The 20,664-nt window shown below is 34.9% G+C and overlaps 1 protein-coding gene across 3 annotated transcripts in view; it reads left to right on the top strand.

The window, feature by feature from the left end:
* The window catches only part of LOC149779901 (E3 ubiquitin-protein ligase UBR4-like), a 274,868-nt gene that overhangs the window by 214,219 nt on the left and 39,985 nt on the right, over positions 1-20,664 (top strand). For all 3 annotated transcript variants that reach the window (XM_089936591.1, XM_089936589.1, XM_089936590.1), the window contains 12 exons: positions 299-386; positions 2,918-2,999; positions 3,597-3,750; positions 5,182-5,313; positions 5,866-6,056; positions 7,537-7,609; positions 8,656-8,765; positions 10,301-10,400; positions 13,750-13,878; positions 15,580-15,669; positions 16,270-16,392; positions 18,601-18,734. In XM_089936591.1, coding sequence (XP_089792717.1) covers positions 299-386; positions 2,918-2,999; positions 3,597-3,750; positions 5,182-5,313; positions 5,866-6,056; positions 7,537-7,609; positions 8,656-8,765; positions 10,301-10,400; positions 13,750-13,878; positions 15,580-15,669; positions 16,270-16,392; positions 18,601-18,734 — 1,406 coding nt within the window. The remainder of the gene's footprint in view (positions 1-298; positions 387-2,917; positions 3,000-3,596; positions 3,751-5,181; positions 5,314-5,865; positions 6,057-7,536; positions 7,610-8,655; positions 8,766-10,300; positions 10,401-13,749; positions 13,879-15,579; positions 15,670-16,269; positions 16,393-18,600; positions 18,735-20,664) is intronic.

Below are 20,664 nucleotides of genomic sequence, written 5' to 3'. Positions count from 1 at the left end.
CACATTTTCAAACAGAATGCAGTATTTTTCTATGCATTTTTGCAGAAAAAATTATTTGTGTTGACATCTGAAGGCATGCGCAAAATGTGGTGGTGTTAATACATTATGTTTGCAATGTTGGAAATATTTTGTGAGCATCCATATACATATTATTTCTTTTTCTGACTTGATAAAGGGTCATTTGGAAGAATCTGCTGGTCAGCCTATGACTGCATATATGACTGCTGGTCAGCCTATATTATCAGGAATGTTTGTTAATTAGTCTATTCAGTGCTATCATTTTCATTTTGTTTTTCAGGGTGAACCAATGCAGATAATCTACAGAATGAGAGGACTCTTGGGGGATGCCACAGAGGATATGGTCAACTCACTGGAAAGTAAATCCGGTAAAGAAAACTGTCATCTGATGTATAGTGATATGAAGAATTTCTTAATGTTGACAGAATTTTGCCTTTTTGATCATTACATGATTTAATTATTATTGTAAATCAGCGAATCATTTTACATTACTGCATGTACTCATTTATAAATAAAGGCCAACTACAAACTGTACAGACCAAGACCTGCCATCACATGATGCACTGTCAGAACTAGGTCTCTGCAGTTTTTTAGTAGCAGTCAGTGTAACAAACAACACAGACCTGATCGCTGGCCCATTATGCAGGTGGAATCTACTAATAAGTGAGTATATACAGTACCTAATTGCAGAATCTTGCCCATCTAAGTTATTAAAAAAATGAAATAAAATTGACATTTCTTAGCTTTGGCTTGTTTTAGCAACAGAAGGGCTTAGCCATCATCTGGTTTCTGAGACAGAAGTCTGACAAGAGTGGTCTCCCCTTCAATAGAAGAACCTGGCATTTCATTACATAAATTTCTGTCCAGTCAACACTTTCAAGATTCCTTACAAATGTCTTCCTTTTTTTTTACATTACTCAAGTTTGTACAAACCTAGGAGATTCCTGATCACAAGAGAAGTACGCTCCATCAGTTTTCTCATTGGATTTAACTCAGTTGTCATTGAAGACAATTATTTTTAATCTGAGTCATCTGTTTCTTCATGTGTTAAGCTAAGTGGTGCTATAGTAATTCACTTTGGTTATTAGTACTTAACGTTACATCTAAAAACTCAACCTCATTGTAGGTTGTGTCAAGCATAGGATCATTTATGTCTTCCCCAAAGACCTATTGCTTTTTTGCTATCCATTTGTATATCACAAATTCTTATTAGCAGAGTGACATTTCAAATATTTAGGCAGTCCTGAACTAATTTGATAGATGTTTTGATTTGGTCTCAAAAAATCGCCTTATTATTTTCATTTCTTTTATGCCTACCATGAGGCAAAGCATATTTGATGTCATCCATCCATCTATCTGTTTCTTACCATTTTCATTTCCACACAATAATTAAATTTGTCCACATCTGCATTGGTAAAACTTTATGGGTGGCTTTCATATTGGGTAAGAAAAAACTATCAGTTTGAAGTCCAAGGTAAAGGTCACTGACCAGAAGAAGAAAAATGGTTTCTGCACAATAACTCGAGTTCTTCACCATACATGGTTACCAAACTTTGTGGATGGCATCTACATGGGGCATAGGGTTAAACACTATCAATTCATTGCCCTAAGGTCTAGCTCACTTTGACTGAAAGGAAGAAATTGGTTTTTGCACAAATATTTCAGTTCTTAACCATGTACCTTGAACAAGTGTGAGGATGACTTATACATTGGATAAAAAAAGAAACCTATTGATTTTGTGGCCAAGAGAATTATGACTGAAAGAAAAATAAAATGGTTTTGGCATAGTGACTTCTAGACCCGTACCATGACTAAGGTTTTGCAGAATAATTTCTATTACAGAGTAAATTCCTTGACCAATCTTTGATGGTTTGCACTTAGGGTGTAAATTCTGTCAATGAGCATGGTTAATCGAAGAAGAAAATAATTTATTTTGTGCATTATGCTTAGTTCAAGTATGCTTAATTGGTTAGTGATCAAGATCTTTGAGATTCGTTGGTCAGTAATCTCCAGATTCAATCATACCCTAGAGCCTACATAAAAGACTAGTAAACATGGGTATGTATATAATGTGCTGTTCATGGTACTCGTGTTTCTCTTCGGATTTATGGATTTGCAAGGTAATGAATGTTTTCCTTACATATTATAACTGAGTAAGTATTAAGAAACATTTTTTACTCATAGAAATTGGTCTCTTATGAAACCAATTTTTAAAAAAAAAATAAGAAATCACTGAAATTCAGAAGCTGCAAATTTTTTTAGAAAATCCAAAGAACATTATGTTTAAAGTTGACAGTACATTAAGCCAGACCCAAAGACACTCCAAGTCAATAATATCTTAATAATAATCAAACCTTTAATTTAAGACATAAGCAACAGGCAAATCAAGCTGAGCTAAATCAAGGCACATTGCTTAAGAGGCTGTACAAGTTAATTTGTACTGAGGCCAGAAGCCATTGGGTGGGAATTTTACCCTCTCCTAAGTAGTGTATCCAGCACTGACTTCAAACTACTACCACCCCTTCTTCAGTTAAAAAAGTATGTTTCTGATTGAAAATAAGAGACAGCTGCTGTTTTACATCAGATGAACCACTCTGTTAATAGCCAAATTACTGAAGAAAAGGGGAAGGTCTTATTTAATGCTGTGAGAACTTGCTGTTCAACCCATTTTGCATAATTTAGCAAATAAAATATGTTAAAACCAGCAGAAAATTAGTGGATCAGAGCTGCCTACAGGCTGTCCCGTCCACAGACTAGGTCAAACTATTCTTGAACTTTGTACAGAAAAGCAATAGACAGTTAAAATCCTAATTACTGTTTACATTTACGTTAAATCTTTGTGTAAAACCAAAGTGTACAGCACAATATTCTTGAATATTTCATTGTACTAATTTTTCAGAAGAGGATGTGGACAAGGAAGAAGTGTTCCACATGGCAGCTGTTCTAGGAGAAGGAGATGGACTGAAGGCCATGTTAGACAGGTATTTCTGTATTTGCTAATTTGTCATATCATTATCAGGGTTGATGGCTGTACTTGTTAGACATGTAACTCGTTATTGATACTCAGTGAAGTTGACATGTAACCATTTAGTAATATTTAATTGACATCCTACATGTTTTTCATGTGAGGCCCCACCTGTGGTTAATCAAGAAAATCATTGGTACAAGACTACTACTCAAAGCCTGTGACATTCACCCACTAATAGTTGGCTTGTGGAGTTAACAGTCATAATAGCTTTTCAAGCAGATTATAAGAACATTGTTTTTAAAAAGTAATACATACATATAATTAATCTGTTTATTATCAAATATTATCTCTACTTATGATAGAAAGGAATATTGTTTTATGTCTTACGTGCCTTCTCACAGTGTAGGTATTTGGGAAGGATGGAAAGTAGGTAGGTAGATAGATGTTTCACAATAAATCATTACAGTAATATTTTCTTCATGATTATGTTTACAGTAGCTTCTGGAGACAAGTGAAAGTAGAGTTGAAATATGAGCTCTGTAAGCAGTGATTACACTCTGGCTTGTTTAGAAATTAAGTTGCTTAATTCTTTTACAATTTTTCTTGTCAGGCTGGTATCAATACGAGACTTGGTTCTTGGCAAACCATTGATGTTAGTCTTGCTGAAACTCTTCAGCTTTACGGTGAATGTTAAAGCCAACCGTCTGGAGCTAATCAAACCAGAGCTTAACACCATCAATGTTATGCTGGGAGCCCTCAATCTGGTGAGTTAACTCCCTTATCTTCAACTTGTACTGTGAAAACTTGCAGCATCTGCAGACTTGCTTCATTCTTGTTAATATGCAAATATATAATCAGTTGATTTAGATTCTTTTAATCATTTAGGATGGCAACAGTCGAAGTAATTAATCAGTTGATGTACCTCCTTTAGATTCTTGTAATCATTTAGGATGGCAACAGTCCAGGTAATTCATACTGTTGATTTACCTCCTTTAGATTCTTTTAATCAATTAGGATGGCAACAGACGAGGTAATTCATCAGTTGATTGACCTCCCTTAGACTCTTTTAATCATTTAGGATGGCAACAGTCCAGGTAATTCATACAGTTGATTTACCTCCTTTAGATTCTTTTAATCATTTAGGATGGCAACAAACCAGGTAATTCATCAGTTGATTCACCTCCTTTAGATTCTTTTAATCATTTAGGATGGCAACAGTTGGGGCAATTCATACTGTTTAAGTTAGACCTATTCCATCTGGCATGAAAGTAATGGAAATCAAAATTTGGGTAGCAAATTTTGCACCTAAACTCAATTGCTAAAATTGTATGCTTGTGAAAATCAAATACCAATGTCTACCTGGACAGGTGTCCTGAAAGTATATATCAGATGATCAATATTTAGCCATCATTTCATAAATTATTCTAAAGATGTACAAATTGGGGAGAACAGATTGACTTGTGACTGTTGCTTTAAAGAGATGTATTGACTGATGTTTCATACTTAATTGTATGTACTTTAAGAATACCTTTTGTAGAAATCTAACAACCTCACTTCATTTAGTCTGTTTTCATAGTGTATCATGTTGCTTTTCATTACATAAGGTAAATTTGCCTCCTGGTACTTCATCAAAATTTTATCATGATAATGGGCTGAAATATGAGAAGTGCTTTTAAATAGCTGTATATCCTGTTTGCTTCTTTATACTGTCATCAAACTTTACAAAAAGGTTCCTAAGAGACAGATACTGGCCACTATTGAAAAGTTAATGCTGTTTAAGGTCCGAGCTGTGGAGACACATTCTTGGCAGGCAATGCAGAAGTATATAATCGTGTCCTTATTGATAGAAAATAGGTTGGGAACAATCTCGGGTATATTTTATGTTCTGTCATGTGGCAGATCTGCTGAATTTAACCATTCATAGAAACACAGTGAAGTAATATCAACACTTGTCATGTATGTGTACCATGATTCACTCAGATATATTCTTTGTGTCTTGAATTCATGTTTAACAAGAAACATTGTAGTAAAAATTCATCTTCCTTTGTACTATTCAAACTCCAAAGACTAAAACAGATATAAAATCTTGCTATCAGATATTAGCATTTTTTAAAGACAAAAAAAAAAGAATTAAAAAGCGGATAGATTATACTAAGGATCTTTACAAGATTTGAAAATTTGTGTGAATTTTTCAGGCACTGTGGTCAGAGCAAGAGAGTGGTAGTGCTAGTGGTGGCACGAAGGGGCAGACAATCACAGAGCAGGTGCTTCAGATCATGGAGGTGATACTAATGGAGGCCAGCAGTCAGTCACCAGAACTGTACACTGTAAGTAATCCATCTCTCAGGGAATACCTGGATAGCTCCAGAAATTGTTTATTTACATGTCAAGAACTTGACATGTTGTCACATTCTCTTGATGTCCTTACTGGGCCTTTGTGATACAACCATTTGTCATATAGCACCCACCTCTTATGACAACCCACCCCACCCCCACCCCATTTACTACATTTTATCATGCGTATGCATACAGAATAGTACATTTGGAAATGTACACATTGTTCAGTGCAAATCAGAATCACATTTGTGAAATACTGTTCTCATGCCCCATGGTTCTATACAGAGTGAAGGAGACGTGGTAGTTAAGTGGTTAGGGTTCTAACTGGACTCATGACCAGATCCATTCTGCCACCATTATTGTGTTCATGGGCAAAGCTATTTACTCAAGTTGCCTTAGCAACAAAAACATTTTCACCACTGAATATGCTTTTAAACAGCAGAAAAGCAAACAGACAAATCCTATCCAGACTTTTTTCATTTTCCATCTCAGTATGTGTATTTAATTACAATCTTTGTTAACACTTTTGCCTTTCATTTCAGAAATTTTCTAAACATTGTGGCGATAAAGACCAGTTGATGATGCTACTTGAACGAATCAATAGCCCCTTTGTTCGCACTAACAACAATGTCCTACAGGGCTTGATGAGACTGATTCCATTCTTGGCGTTTGGTGAAGAGGATAAAATGCTGACACTTATCAACCATTTCAAACCTTACATGGACTTTGACAAGTAGGTTTCTTGCACCAATTAAATGTAAATATAGACCCAGAAATTGGTAATTTTACCAAATCTTCATTAAGTTTTCATTTTGTTTGTAACCAGTTTGCATTCCATTCACATTTTTAATTTCAGCTTTTATCACATATTTTTTTTAATTTGTGCTCTCAGAAAAATGCATTCTGTTTTTTATTTTATTGCTTCTATTCATCATTTCCTTTCACTTTCATTTGTTTGGAATGAAATGGAAATGCATACAGCTAACACAGATGGGTTTTCCATGTTTTGAGAGTGGTAATTTGTTTGAGAATGGTAAATGGACAAAACTATTGCTTTTATATATTTTTTATTTCAAGTTTGTATGTTGCAGATGCATAAAATACAAAAGATGACATTGAATTGAATTATACTATAAACAAATTTAAAACTTAAAATGCAATAAATGTTAAATATAGTTGTAAAGTATTATCATCAAATGTTTTCTTTTTTCATTTGTGTCAGATAAAAACTTATGATTAAACTACAGATGATGATGTCAAATGAAGGGCAGTTATGTCTGCTTTACGATAGATAATGTCACAGCTTGTGAGGAGTTCTGGAAAAATTTGTCTGTATAAAAGAATCGTAACCAAAGTTTTAATTCAAAAGAGCTTTCAGTCTTTGGAAATTTAACAGCAGCCTAAAATTAATCAATTTTCAAATATATTCGTGAAATTTATTTGTGTTTTGTTCTGTTTTGTTTATCTTTTATTATTCTGCATTCTGCACATGTGCTGTCCAGTTTCTTCAGAATGTCTTCATTCTTTTATTTAGGTTCATCCTGCATTCAGGTTGCATTCTGTTTCATTTAGCAGGCAAAATTACCCATTGTTGGGTCTGTTTGTTTTGCTCTTGATCCCGCCAGTTTTATATGTGTGTAGTTTTTCTTGCGCACATTCCGCATAGAATCTGCACACACACTTCCAAACGACAGCCTGGAATGTATCGGTTGGAGAGAAAATATCAGCTTAATATGGATGTTCTTTAGTAACAAATGTTTCATTTTAAACTAGATTTAGTTGAAAATTTGTTTGACTTGAAATAAAGAAATTCATCATTTACAATACATTTTATTGGAATATATGATATTCTTGTAAGACTAGGACTCAAGTTCATCATTTACAATACATTTTATTGGAATATATGATATTCTTGTTAGACAAGGACTCAAGTTCATCATTGAGAGCTGCTGTAGCTGGGTTGGTAGAGCATCTGGTCCATAATTCAGGGGTTACAGGGTTCAATACCCACCCAGGTTAGACTGGGTTGACTACCTGGGTGTGACTTTGGGAATGGTACTTAGCCCTGATTTCTTCTGCTTAAGATAGCAAATTACTGAGTTTAGAGTGCTGTTAAAACTAATGAGCTTCTTTGTTCTCATTTTTGTCAGATTTTTTTACCAGCATATGAAGAACATTTTGTGCACCTTACATGAAAGATTTTTTTATTGCAGGTTTGACTTGGAGCACACTCAAGATGAAAAAGTTCATTTGGATTGTTTCTGCTCAATAGCCGGGGCAATTGAGGTATGTCTAGAAACACAATCTCCATCCATATGATACATGTAACCTTATATTAGATAAATACAAGTTAAATGGGTCATGTAATTTGGTACCAACTATTTCAGCAATGGTGTCATTTAAGAGAATTTGATAACATATCACTTTAAACAGTGAGTATTGACTTTGTTGCACTCCTCATACATCAGTATTCCTGTAAGGTTGTTATAAAAAAATGCTATGAAAAACTCTTACAGCAAGATCAATGTTTCTTGTGGGTCGTTGGTTTGTTCTGGGGTTTTCCCAGTTTCTTCTTCCTCCACCATTTATACTGGCTGCCATGTATAGTCTATCTTGTGTTGAAAAAGGGTGTTAAACCCTACAACAACAGCAATAAGATTAATGTTAAAATGTATGGACATTTTTGGACAGGATCGTTCTAGAGGTGTGATCCAGTATAAACCATATTAAATACTATATGCTGTGATGTCACTGTGAAAGCACCACATGCTGAAAGTAATTTACATCACCCTGCATTGACAATTGAAATGTGGAGCATTCAACAAACAAGAATGAAAAGACATTGTTAAACTATTTAAATTATGTTAGCATTAAAATATTGAAAAGAAATTATATATTTTATTTAAATGCATGTACATGATTGCATTGATGTGTATTTTGTTATATCTTGCTTAGAGAAATTGAAGATCTGCGTGTCCATGCATCCATCCATCTTCCATATCTGATCTGATACTTGTAACCATTCTGTAACAAAACTTGCAATATTGATCTAACTCTGGATGAAGACTTTGTGCACACCTAAACTGTGTCACCGTTACCTATATTTCAAGGTTATATCAAGCTTTTCTCAAAAATTTGGGCTTCGAATTTTTATATTTATGGCAACCCAGCTTGCAGAATAATTTTATCTTAAGATGAATCTTAAGATATGAAAGTTTGAGTTGGTTTCATCTTCTCACTTATTTTTATTTGACATATTGTGTATGGTTTCTATGGTTATTTGTTTTGGCTGATATACAGTAGCTTATTTTCTGCAATTATCGTAACTTCAGAGCAATGCCAATGGAATACTGCTGAAGGACATGATGGTAGAACATGGAATAGTGAAGCAGGCTGTAGATTACATCCAGACACACTCGCCAGAAGTCAAAACTCTTCTTGCGTAAGTATCAGATATTATTCTTTGATTAATCAGTCACTCCATTTTTTATTATAATTTTGAAATATATGCTTTTATTGGACTTGATTTATTTGCCCCGTACAAATGAGGAAGTGGGCTTGAGGTTTCACATCTCTGTTCATTTACCGGTACATCCTTCCATATGTTTGTTGTACATCCAACTGAAGAATTGAGATAGGGTTGCACATCTCGGTCTGTTTACCTGTTCATCCTTCCACATGTAGGTTTGTACATCCAACCGAAGAAATAAGCTAGGGTTGCACATCTGTCTGTTTACCTGTACATTCCTCCACATGTATGTCTGTACATGCAACCGTAGAAGGGAGATAGGGTTGCACATCTCTGTTTACATGTACATTTTTCCACATGTATGTCGTACATCCATCCGAAGAAGGGAGATAGGGGTTGCACATCTCTGTCTGTTTACCTGTACATCCTTCCACATGTATGTCTGTACATCCAACCAAATAAGGGAGATAGGGTTGCACATCTCTGATTACCTGTACATCCTTCCACATGTATGACTGTACATCCAACTGAAGCAGGGAGAAAGCATTGTACATCTCTGTCCATTTACCTGTACATCCTTCACATATTTGTCTGTACATCCAACTGAAGAATGGAGATAGGGGTTGCATATCTGTCTGTTTACCTGTACATCCTTCCACATGTATGTCTGTACATCCAACCGAAGAAGGGAGATAGGGTTGCACATCTCTGTTTACCTGTACATCCTTCCACATGTATGACTGTACATCCAACTGAAGAAGGGAGATAGCATTGCACATCTCTGTCCATTTACCTGTACATCCTTCCACATGTATGACTGTACATCCAACTGAAGAAGGGAGATAGCATTGCACGTCTCTGTCCATTTACCTGTACATCCTTCCAAATGTATGACTGTACATCCAACTTGAGAACAGAGATAGGGTTGGAGAAAACTACTTTCTGATAACATGCCGATACTTAATTTAGATTATATTTACCATGATTCTTGTGTGTTTTGATGTACAACCTGAAGATCTTTTTAATGGGAACAAGTTTTATATTTTTTAAGGTCATTTTTAACTCTTAGATTTTTTACAAAAGTTTTTGGGGCAGAGTGTTTGGAAATATGGGAGGCAGACAAATGAAATTTGATACGCATATTTATATGCATAAATAAATGATCCACTTGGATTCTTATGCGATTAAAGCAATTTGTCCAATTGTTCTCCAGTTTTAATTTTTAGTAAAATATGGCAGCAGAGAAATTGTGCCTTTTAAAAAAATTAACAAGACACAGGACTAACTATAGTATGCGGTCTCAAAGCCTGGAGGTGTATTCCTTGCTAATGTAAAAATATGCTGCTACAGTCTCTTTTGAAAACAAAATGGGTTTTAAAGTTTGATATTGTCTGCAACCAATGTAACTTGCCACGAAGTCAGTTTACCATCAGAATTTATGTTTTGCATAAGTAAACATTCATTTACCAGCTGCAAATGATTTTCATTTTCAATTTTTTTTTCATTAGAACTGACAGTGATAATTGGAAGGAATTCCTTGGTAAACCCTCACTGAACTATGTCCTGAGGCTGCTTACTGGAATCTGTAGCGGTCACAATGACACCCAGGTAAGGGCATTCTTCTGGTAATACAGTAACCTTTACTTTTAATGGTCTTATGTTACGTGTTTAGGCTCTAATTAACTGTAACAAAAGAAAGAGTGAAAACAAGCTTTGAAAAATTTGATGAATAATATATTTCCCTAGAAGAAAATGAATGTAAAAATGAAAAAAATAAGAACTTACAGTTTTAAGCATCAAATCCAAAAATAATCCAAGAATAATCCATGAATTAAATTTTAGAAGTCCTAGTAATGAATGTTCTAATGAAATTTGAGTTCTGGTCCCAACGAAAAAATCCAAAATGGAAGGCGATGACATATACGGTAGCCTTTATTGTACAGATGTGTCTGTGGTTCTTTTTTGATCCATAAACAATATTAAAGTGATTGAATTTCCAAATAAGATTTAAATAAATGTCTTTGTCCAAGAATTCTGTATGAGCACTCAAATATTTCCAGGAAAAAGAATTATCCTTTAGAATCCAAATAATTTGAATAAAAATTAAAATGTTACTTCAAACTGTTACAACCATACACTTTCCAGTGTAATAAGCCCAACTGAGAAACATCTCTCTAAGCATCACTATTAAAACTAACTACTGTGCAATTTCAGAAAACCAAGAATTGCAAAATAGAGGTTGTTTACATATAAAAAAATCATGTACTCCTAGTATGACCTTGATAAAAACAAATCATTTTACTCCAAGAATAAAATAAAAATAAAAAGTTGTTTACTTGTCTCAATGATTTCTGAATCTAGGTCAGGAACTAAGTCAAAAATAGAAACACTGTTTCTATTATTAGGTATTTATGAAAAGATTCAGGTCAGACTGAATTTTCTGGAAAACATCAAATTCTTAGTAAACAAAATTACATTACATTGACATGTAATGAAATAAAGAAATAAAACAATTTTAAAACATACAAACAGACAATTAAATTAAATCAAATATAAATTAAATCAAGTATACATAACACTTCCCCCCATGAAGAAAAATAAAAATTTATATGATAAAGCTTTCTTTTTACCATAGATTAATTATACATGAGGTTAAAAAGAACTCTTATAAATTATATAAAGTGTACATTCTATACACAGGAAAGTGCATCTGCTATTAAATTATCTTTCTCCAGATGTGCCTGATATTAGTATCATCATCAAATATAAATTCAATCAAACACACATAACAATGGAATCTGCAGTGATTACAGTGACACCCATGTGAGGGCATTCTTATGATAATACAGTAACTGTGATTTTTAATGGAACCTACAGTAATCACAGTGACTCCCATGTAAGGAAATTCTTATGGTAATGTGGTAACCTTGATTTTTAATTTTTGTTGTTGTTGTTGTTGTGGGGTTTAACGCCATTTTTCAGCACGATGGGCTATACATGGCGGCCAGTATTAATGGTGGAGGAAGAACCCGGAAAACCCCGGAAAGAACCACCGACCCACGAGAAGCTACTGGCAAGCTTTCTCACATGCCCACATTGGCTGAATCTTAGACTCGAACCGCCGCAGACAGAGGTGAGATGGCAGTGATCCGTAACGAAGAGCGCTTTAGACCACTCAGCCACTTGGGGCCCCTGATTTTTAATAGAACCTACAGTAATCACAGTGACTCCCATGTAAGGGAATGCTTATGGTAATGTGGTAACCTTGATTTTTAATGGAACCTACAGTAATCACAGTGACTTCCATGTAAGGGCATTCTTATGGTAATGTGGTAACCTTGATTTTCAGTGGAACCTACCATAATCACAGTGACTTCCATGTAAGGGCATTCTTATGGTAATGTGGTAACCTTGATTTTTAATGGAACCTACAGTAATCACAGTGACACCCATGTAAGGGCATTCGTTCCCAGGTTCTTCCTTCACCAAATATACTGGCTGTCATATATAACCGAACATATGCTGAAAAATGGCACTAAACCCACACAACCAATCATCCTGTTTTATCTATATATTGTCCTAATTTGACCTAGTCTTATCATGGAGAGGATAGTCTCTCTTTATCTGAAAATTGCTCTAATTTGACCTAGTCTATCATGAAGATGACAGTCTCTTTATTTCAGAATATTGCCCTGATTTGACCTAGTCTTATCATGGAGTGGACAGTCTCTCTTTGTCTGAATATTGCCCTAATTTGGCCCAGTCTATAATAGAGAGGACAGCCTCACTCTATCTGAATATTGTGGAGAGGACAGTCTCTCTTTATCTGAATATTGCCCTAATTTGACCTAGTCTATCATGGAGGGGACAGCCTCTCTTTATCTGAATATTGCCCTAATTTGGCCTAGTCTATAATAGAGAGGACAGCCTCACTCTATCTGAATATTGTCCCAATTTGACCTAGTCTATTATGGAGAGGACAGTCTCTCTTTATCTAAATATTGCCCTAATTTGACCTAGTCTTACCATGGAGAGGACTGCCTCTCTTTATCTGAATACTGCCCTAATTTGACCTAGTCCATCATGGAGAGGACAGTCTCACTTTATCTGAATATTGTCCTAATTTGACCTAGTCTTATCATGGAGAGGATAGTCTCTCTTTATCTGAATACTGCCCTAATTTGACCTAGTCAATCATGGAGAGGACAGTCTCTCTTTATCTGAAAATTGCTCTAATTTGACCTAGTCCATCGAGGAGAGGACAGTCTCTTTTTATCTGAATACTGCCCTAATTTGACCTAGTCCATCATGGAGAGGACAGTCTCCTTTTATCTGAATATTGCCCTAATTTGACCTAGTCTTATCATGGAGAGGATAGTCTCTATCTGAATACTGCCCTAATTTGACCTAGTCCATCATGGAGAGGATAGTCTCTCTTTATCAGAAAATTGCTCTAATTTGACCTAGTCTATCATAGAGAGGACAGTCTCTTTATTTCAGAATATTGCCCTAATTTGACCTAGTCCATCATGGAGAGGACAGTCTTTTTTTATCTGAATATTGTCCTAGTTTGATTTAGTCTATAATGGAGAAGAACACCCAAGTTGTAGAATTTGTTTCCAATCTCTTTACCACGCATAATGTTGTAATTTCTGTTGATTAATAATATACATTTGAGTTTTGATTAAAAATAAATCTGTTTCTTGGAATTGGGAATTTTACTAATTTTGCAGTTTTGTTAGTTTGAGATATTTCCCAAGTTGAGATTGGTTCACAAGACTTAATTGACTATATAAAATAATAATAATGATAATCATGATAATGGTGATTGATTGATTGATTGAAGAAAAGGAAGATGTCAGTAACACTAACAACAAGAATTATTTTGATAAAGATCACGACCGCAACAGCATATTTTGAGTCCTAACCATTACACATTTTTATTTTTGAACCCCAGACAATGATAGGTGGTAGTCTGATACAGATTCTTCACAAACTGGAGCAAGTGTCATCAGACCGACACATTGGCACCATGGCAGAAAATCTCTTGGAGGCATTGAGGGAAAATGAAAATGTCAAAGAGAAGGTAAGATAAAGAAATCAGACTTCAGGGTCTTTATTCCTGACACAAGTAGAAGTAATCCTTGTTAATAACACAATTACGTGGTCTTTGATCATGTCACAGGTAGAGGTAATGCATGGTAACAACAAAGAAAAGAGTTACTGTTACTGGTCTTGCATTTATCTGCATTGAATAAGACAAATGTTGCCAGTATTTGGAATAATTCTTGCTGTAATTGGTTTTGCTGTTCCAGTATCTGCAATACTTCTTCCTTTAATTGGTCTTATTTTATTTGCCTGGAATCAGACAGAACTTGCCAATATCTGGAATAACCCTTACTTTAATTGGTCATGCTGTCATCTGCACAGAATAGAACAGAACTTGTCAATATCTGGAATAATCCTGGCAGTAATTGGTGTTACTGTTGTCTGCATGGAACAGGGCTTTCCTTACCAGCTGGGAGCGGGATGATTTACCTTACTACTTTTACTTTACACCCAGCTGCTTTTCTATAAAAAAAACTATCGTAGTTGAGAGAAGTCCCCCAAACCACCTGCCTACTTTGGCAGCTCACCCTCCAACTTGAAATATAATGGAAGGCACTGATAGAATAAGACAGGACTTGCTAACATCTGGAATAATCCTTACTGTATCTTTTCTTATTGGTCTTAGAAGTTGTCTTCATGGAATGTGACAGAACTTCTAATATCTGGAATAATCTTTTATGAGACTCAAAATACAGTTGGAACTTTGCTGTCTCTTACATATGGTAACAGATCTCCAAGTTGCAAGTAAATTAACTGCAGTTTTAGTTAAAACATGACCTCTGCAAATGATACATTTTTTTAGATGCTCACTGATGGCAGTCATTTTGAATACCAAAATTCTTGATGATTGATTCAAGTCTCAGTATGTTTTGCAGAAATGTGATAATTGGACACTATGCTTTGAAGTTCTGGTTCCCAGAGAGAAATGGTATAAGAAAAGAAAATTATAAAATAGAAGCAGTTAAAAGATGAGAAATGCTATTTTGTTTTTATAATATAGATGTTTGAATTGACTAGTACTGCTGATAACAGATATTTCAGGGACCAGAAGAAAGAAAACGAAAAATATTTGCTTTTTAAAAAAATACACTACAGTCTAGCAAACTGAAAGCCACAGTATGGCTCCAAAATACTAACAAGTATTTTGTGTCCTTCATAAAATTGACCCAAATTAATCATCACAAGTTAGAACATATATATTGACACAATGCTGATATAAGGCACCAGTGGAGATGTATAGTACTTGTGTCAGAAATAAATGAAGGAAGCAGCAGACATATATTTCTGTTGCAGAGATGGCCTTACTGTTCCAGCTGATTTTAATCTGAATCGCGCAATGAAACAGACACGTTCCGATTGAAAAAATGTCTTTTCCTGTACTGGTCCTGCTTATTTCAGTTGGAAATGCACTATGAAGCAGACAATATTTCCATATCGTGTAGCAGCAATGGCCAGTATTATTCACATTGAGTCTTATCAGTTATTTTTAACCTAGCTTCACTCAGTGTGTTGTATGCAGTAGGTACACTGCAAAGAAGTTTTAAATTTCATGTTTGACAATGGAAGCTCCTGCCACAGTATCTGAAATGATAGTAAGAACTACATTGTAGCAAAGTACTGTATAGAGCGGGACAACTGTACTACACAAGCATTTACATCTGAATTTGTGTATTTTCAGATTGAGGAGGTTAGACAGCAAACTAAGGCAGAGAAGAAGAGGCTGGCCATGGCTGTGAGGAAGAAACAGCTAGGGGCACTGGGAATGAAGGTAAGCCCATGCTTCTTGTGAGGTCAGAAGGACAAAGGTCAAGGTCTTTATCATCATTAAAAAAAACGATCCCAGTCTTGAGTATTACTTCCACTCAAATTATCTTCTGAACTTGAATTACAAAACAATAGTACTTAACTTTTTCTAAGGCCAGTGAATTCTGGCTATATGAAGCAGGTGGTCACTGGTAAGGAAGAAGATACTGGAGGGGGGCCATTTATGTTTAAACTGAACTATTATTAAAATATGAATATTCTAACTTAAATTGACTGTTTAGGGAAAGTCTGTAAGTTGAACAGTTCCTAATAAATTTAATGCAAGAAAAAGGTTAATTTCCCAAGGCAAAAAGACATTTCACATAACAAGTTATAAAAACCTTTTGACTTAATAAAGTTTAAGATTTTTCTTGAAAATTTAAGGTTTTTGGACCAAAGATTTCCAGAATTTAGGCTTGGAGGGTGTCATATGTTTTCCTGTATGTACAGGCCACATGATTATAGTGATCAGTTCTCCATCAGCATGGCTGATTTTTGTAGACAAATTTGAATGTGATACCTTGGCTATAATAATAGTTGAATTGACTTTCTTTACTACTTACAGACCAATGAGAAGGGTCAGGTGACAGTACAGAGTTCTGTGCTAAAGCAGATGGAAGAATTGAAGGATGAAACTGGCCTGACCTGTTGTATATGTAGGGAAGGATACCGCTACCAGCCACAAAAGGTAAGGGAGGTTACTCTTTCAGTAAACCAGATTCTAATAGTAGATACTATGTTAGAGTGACACACATTTATCAAATGATACATGCTGAGATATGGTATCTGGTTCTTTTTCTGGTAATAATAAAAATGATAAACTTTACCTAGTTTCATGCATGTCAGTCTTTCATTACTGTCTGTGATTATAATTTTTCAGTTTACAGGTTGCAAATTTGAGGGCAAAAATGTATGGTCTTAAAACGTGTTGCATGAAAATTGTGTAAAATTGTAATTGATTATTTAACTTCTGATTTCTTTTGTACAGTTGAAATATTATTCCGTCAATGTGTACAAAATAACTATGATATATGCTCATTTACTTTTCCTTTGATACGTTTCAGCGTGACTCAGATTCTTTTGTATAAAATTTCAGTGATTGGATATTTTCTGTTTAGCCAGACAGTAAACAGATAATATTTCAACACGTTTTCACACCATTTGGCAGATTTGCTTCATAACCATGATGTCAGAGAACTAGTAAACTACACCTCCTGTTAATATGCTTTATTGTACCGTATTTGCCGGCCTATAAGTTGATACAGAGTACAAGATGAATTTGCAAATGTTGTAAATATTCTATCCTTCATCCATATATAAGTCGATGCATAGTACAAGACGAGGACAGATCAATAACTCTGCTTTGTCTCTTCACTATAGTGCATTCCACACAGCATCACAAATTTTATCCAATCTACAACAGATCAGGATCATTTTAATGCAACTGAAAATACTTAATCTGTTTCACACCAAGTATTTTAAATGAATTTGGTACTTTTACTTATATTTAATGATGCTGGTCTGAAAATTTACAAAGTTACAGATAGGATAAAATTCTGCATGCTGTGTTGAATGAAACTATCGTAACTTCCTGTGTCATGAATATTAATGGTATTACTGTATGCTATTTCAGATTACAGGCAATAAGGAAGTTGCATCACTGTTGCTTAAAAGCTTTTTCCAGTTTTGTTTTGAAGAGAGAGCGATAGATTCATATGTATTCCAGTGTATTGTTCTTCTTGCACCTCGAGATCAAAATAAAATGTGCCCCAATACGAGAGAGCAGCCATTCTTCATGCTATTTTGCACCTTACTGCCCCTGTTTAGATGAAGCTTTTCTCAAGGGAGAAATGCATTATATTAAATAGGAAATGGAAACTATTAAAATACATACCATACTCCTTAGATTTCAAAATTTAAATATTCACAATATTTATGTCCACACAGGCACCATTTAGGTTAAATCTCAAGAATGACTATGTAGCATGCTGTATAATTTTCTTTGCAAGTACAATGACCTCTCCATTCCCAACAAATAACAGTGAGACTCAGTGAGGCATGTACATGCCTTCTACTTGGTCTGCATTTGGATTTGATGTTTGCTCATGCTTGTTGTTGGTTTAAATTGCTCTGACAGTTTTGTTCATAAGTACAAAAGATGTAATTAGCTGAGTAAAGAGCTGGCATTACATGGTACCATATTCACAATACCCTGTGGATAGCTTCATTTCCCTCTTGGTGGCCTCATTAATTTAATCTGGTCCACCAAAACTTGCTCTCAAAAAGAAAATATCTGACAACAACTGTAGCATATTTAATTAGCTTGTAAATAACACTGCAAAGCCATGTTGTTCTTGGGACAATGGATACCCATAACTAAAACTAGAGGGAACTGTTTATGCAGAGGTATTAATTGATAATGGAATATAATATTGCCCTTGAACATGAACAAGATCGCTATCATCTGGTAGGTAAACAATACTGACACGTGTGAAAATATTTTAAATTCATCTAAATGTCAGGTCCTATATTTTTTCGTACACGATCACTTCCCCAAAATGGTAACTACTTTTGCACACATGTTTGGAGAAATTTTTTTACATACAAAAATTTACATGACCTACGGTAAAGTAATTTGAATGACAAAATCCATACATAAGTCTATTCAAAGTTTAAGATGAAGCCAAGATTTTCTGATAAAAAGGAATCAACTGATAGGCCAGCAAATACGATAGTCATTGTGCCCAAAACAGTGGTTGTTTAAAAGTGTAGTATTTATATAGGAGTGGTATTAATAACCATGATTATGAAATCTTGTATAATATTTGGTAAGTTACTTTTCAGTAAAATGTGCCTATGTAAACATGCTATTTTTAGAATGTGCTTCTCCTCTCAGGTTTTGGCCATATACACCTACACAAAGCGAGTGAACTTAGATGAGTATGAAAACAAGCAACGTAAGACTGTGGGATACTGCACTGTGTCCCATTTTAATGTGATTCATGTGGACTGTCACACTGCAGCTGTTAGGTAAGTTCTGTATTATACATAATTGCTTTAAGTGTGTGCTTGTTTCATTTTGATAAACCACACATACAGTAAACTTTACATGAAAACTGATACTGCAAGAAAGTGCATATAAAAGACGTTTTCATCTCTCTTGAAAATGCACAGTTCATTGTAAATTTTTTATGCCCACTCCCATTACAAAAGATTGATTTCCCATGAAAATATGAGCCATCAGGTGTCCAATTATACCCTAGTTGTGGAAATGCAGATAATTGAGGTCAGCCAACATGTTATGACTGATACTGCTTGCTGTAGCTGGAATAGCTAGGAAGCAGGTTTTATGCAAGAGTTGATTCGAGCGTGTTCCAGATATATGTTCATATGGTACTCTATTTGTTTAAACCCATAGTAGATTCCGTTTCAGACAGGCCCAAAGCCTTCATGCAGGTCAAATTAAGTTTGCAAGAAGGTCAGAGAGGTTATTGTTATGACCTGTATCCTTCCTTCCTTGATGAATAAACATGCCTGACATCATGGATTGGTAGTTTTTACTGGTGACAGGAGCTAACTTATTACAGTAGTCCCCCTCTTATAAGGCCACCCCTATTGCAGCAGGGAAGTGGCCTTATAATGAGGGTGATCTTTCTAGAGGGGGATGACAAATGCAAATAGCAAATACATATATGAAGAAAGTCACAAGTACATTTAATTCTGAAACATTTAATATTTTCATTAAAAATATCACATGCATGTTGTGAAATAAATGTAAAACAACCTGTTTCATCATTTTCAAATGAATGTTAAGACTAACCATTGATATAGTTTTAAAACTGTCTTTATAATTATGTTGCATATCACATCATCTGTCACTTTGTTGGTAACAGTCTAAAAAACCGACCAGTCTCGTCACAATTAAAAATATCATTGCTATCATATCCCCTGCATATATCGTTTAGTCTTTTGTTCCAATCATCGACAACTTCTTCATTATTAACATCAGCTGATCTCCACTAAGGACAGAACGTTTAATATTGTGTCGCACTTGAAATTGTGCAACCATCCATTACTTGCGATAAAGTCATAATATCCCAATTCAACTGACAAAATTGTTGCTTTTTCTTGTCCTTCAAATCAGGATACAAACATCTCCTGGCTCAAACAATCTTCCTCTCTCCGTTCATTTCACCTTCCCACTTCTGCAGAATTGTTTCCATATCTTTCACGATATTGTTTATCTGAGTCTTTCCGACATTAGTTTTCTGCAAGGATCCTCGACCCCTCCCACCTCTCGGTCAGTTGAATTACTTTCACTTTCTCTTCTAAACTGAGAATTTTTATTTTCCTCGATGACATGTTGATCTTTTTGCAGTAAGTTATTCATGTTGCCAACTGCTGTAGTGATAAAACAATTTGTTATGCATCTAAACAAATTGCTGTGTGTTTTTAAAGGAAGTGATCTTGTCACCTGATTCGTTAGTCGCAGTCTGGTACCCTATTGTTTTTATACATTTCTTTACACTGAGAGAAGCCAAAACGGCTTCGATATGTACCATTAACATCACACAGATTTGACCTTGTGGCCATTAGGAATTCTAATTTTGACAATTATTGTCAGTAGTAATAGCCACTAATTATCAAAGTGAACGAGCTCAACAGCTTACTAAGGGAAGCTGTAAAGGCTATCAAACCATTTTCCTCCTGACTTGTGTATTGTACATCGATGCTGCCACTTCTCAGCTGTTACTACTGTTCAATAATTGTAATGTTAACAATAATCAGAGTGACTAAACCAGACATCTTATGATAACACAGCAGTATGGCTAATTGGATTACATGTACTTACCCTTTTGTATGGAATAAAATTTGAGTCTTTCTTGGCTTTATGGAATAAATGTGGCTTCTTGTGAGGCATAAATGATATAATATTAACCTTAGTGGTACATGTACTTTA

The sequence above is a fragment of the Sinohyriopsis cumingii genome, chromosome 16 (assembly GCF_028554795.1).
Source record: "Sinohyriopsis cumingii isolate HCF-2022 chromosome 16, ASM2855479v2, whole genome shotgun sequence".
NCBI classification, from domain to species: domain Eukaryota; kingdom Metazoa; phylum Mollusca; class Bivalvia; order Unionida; family Unionidae; genus Sinohyriopsis; species Sinohyriopsis cumingii.
The sequence above is the reverse complement of the archived record's forward strand: the minus strand, read 5'-3'. Positions and strand labels throughout refer to the sequence as shown.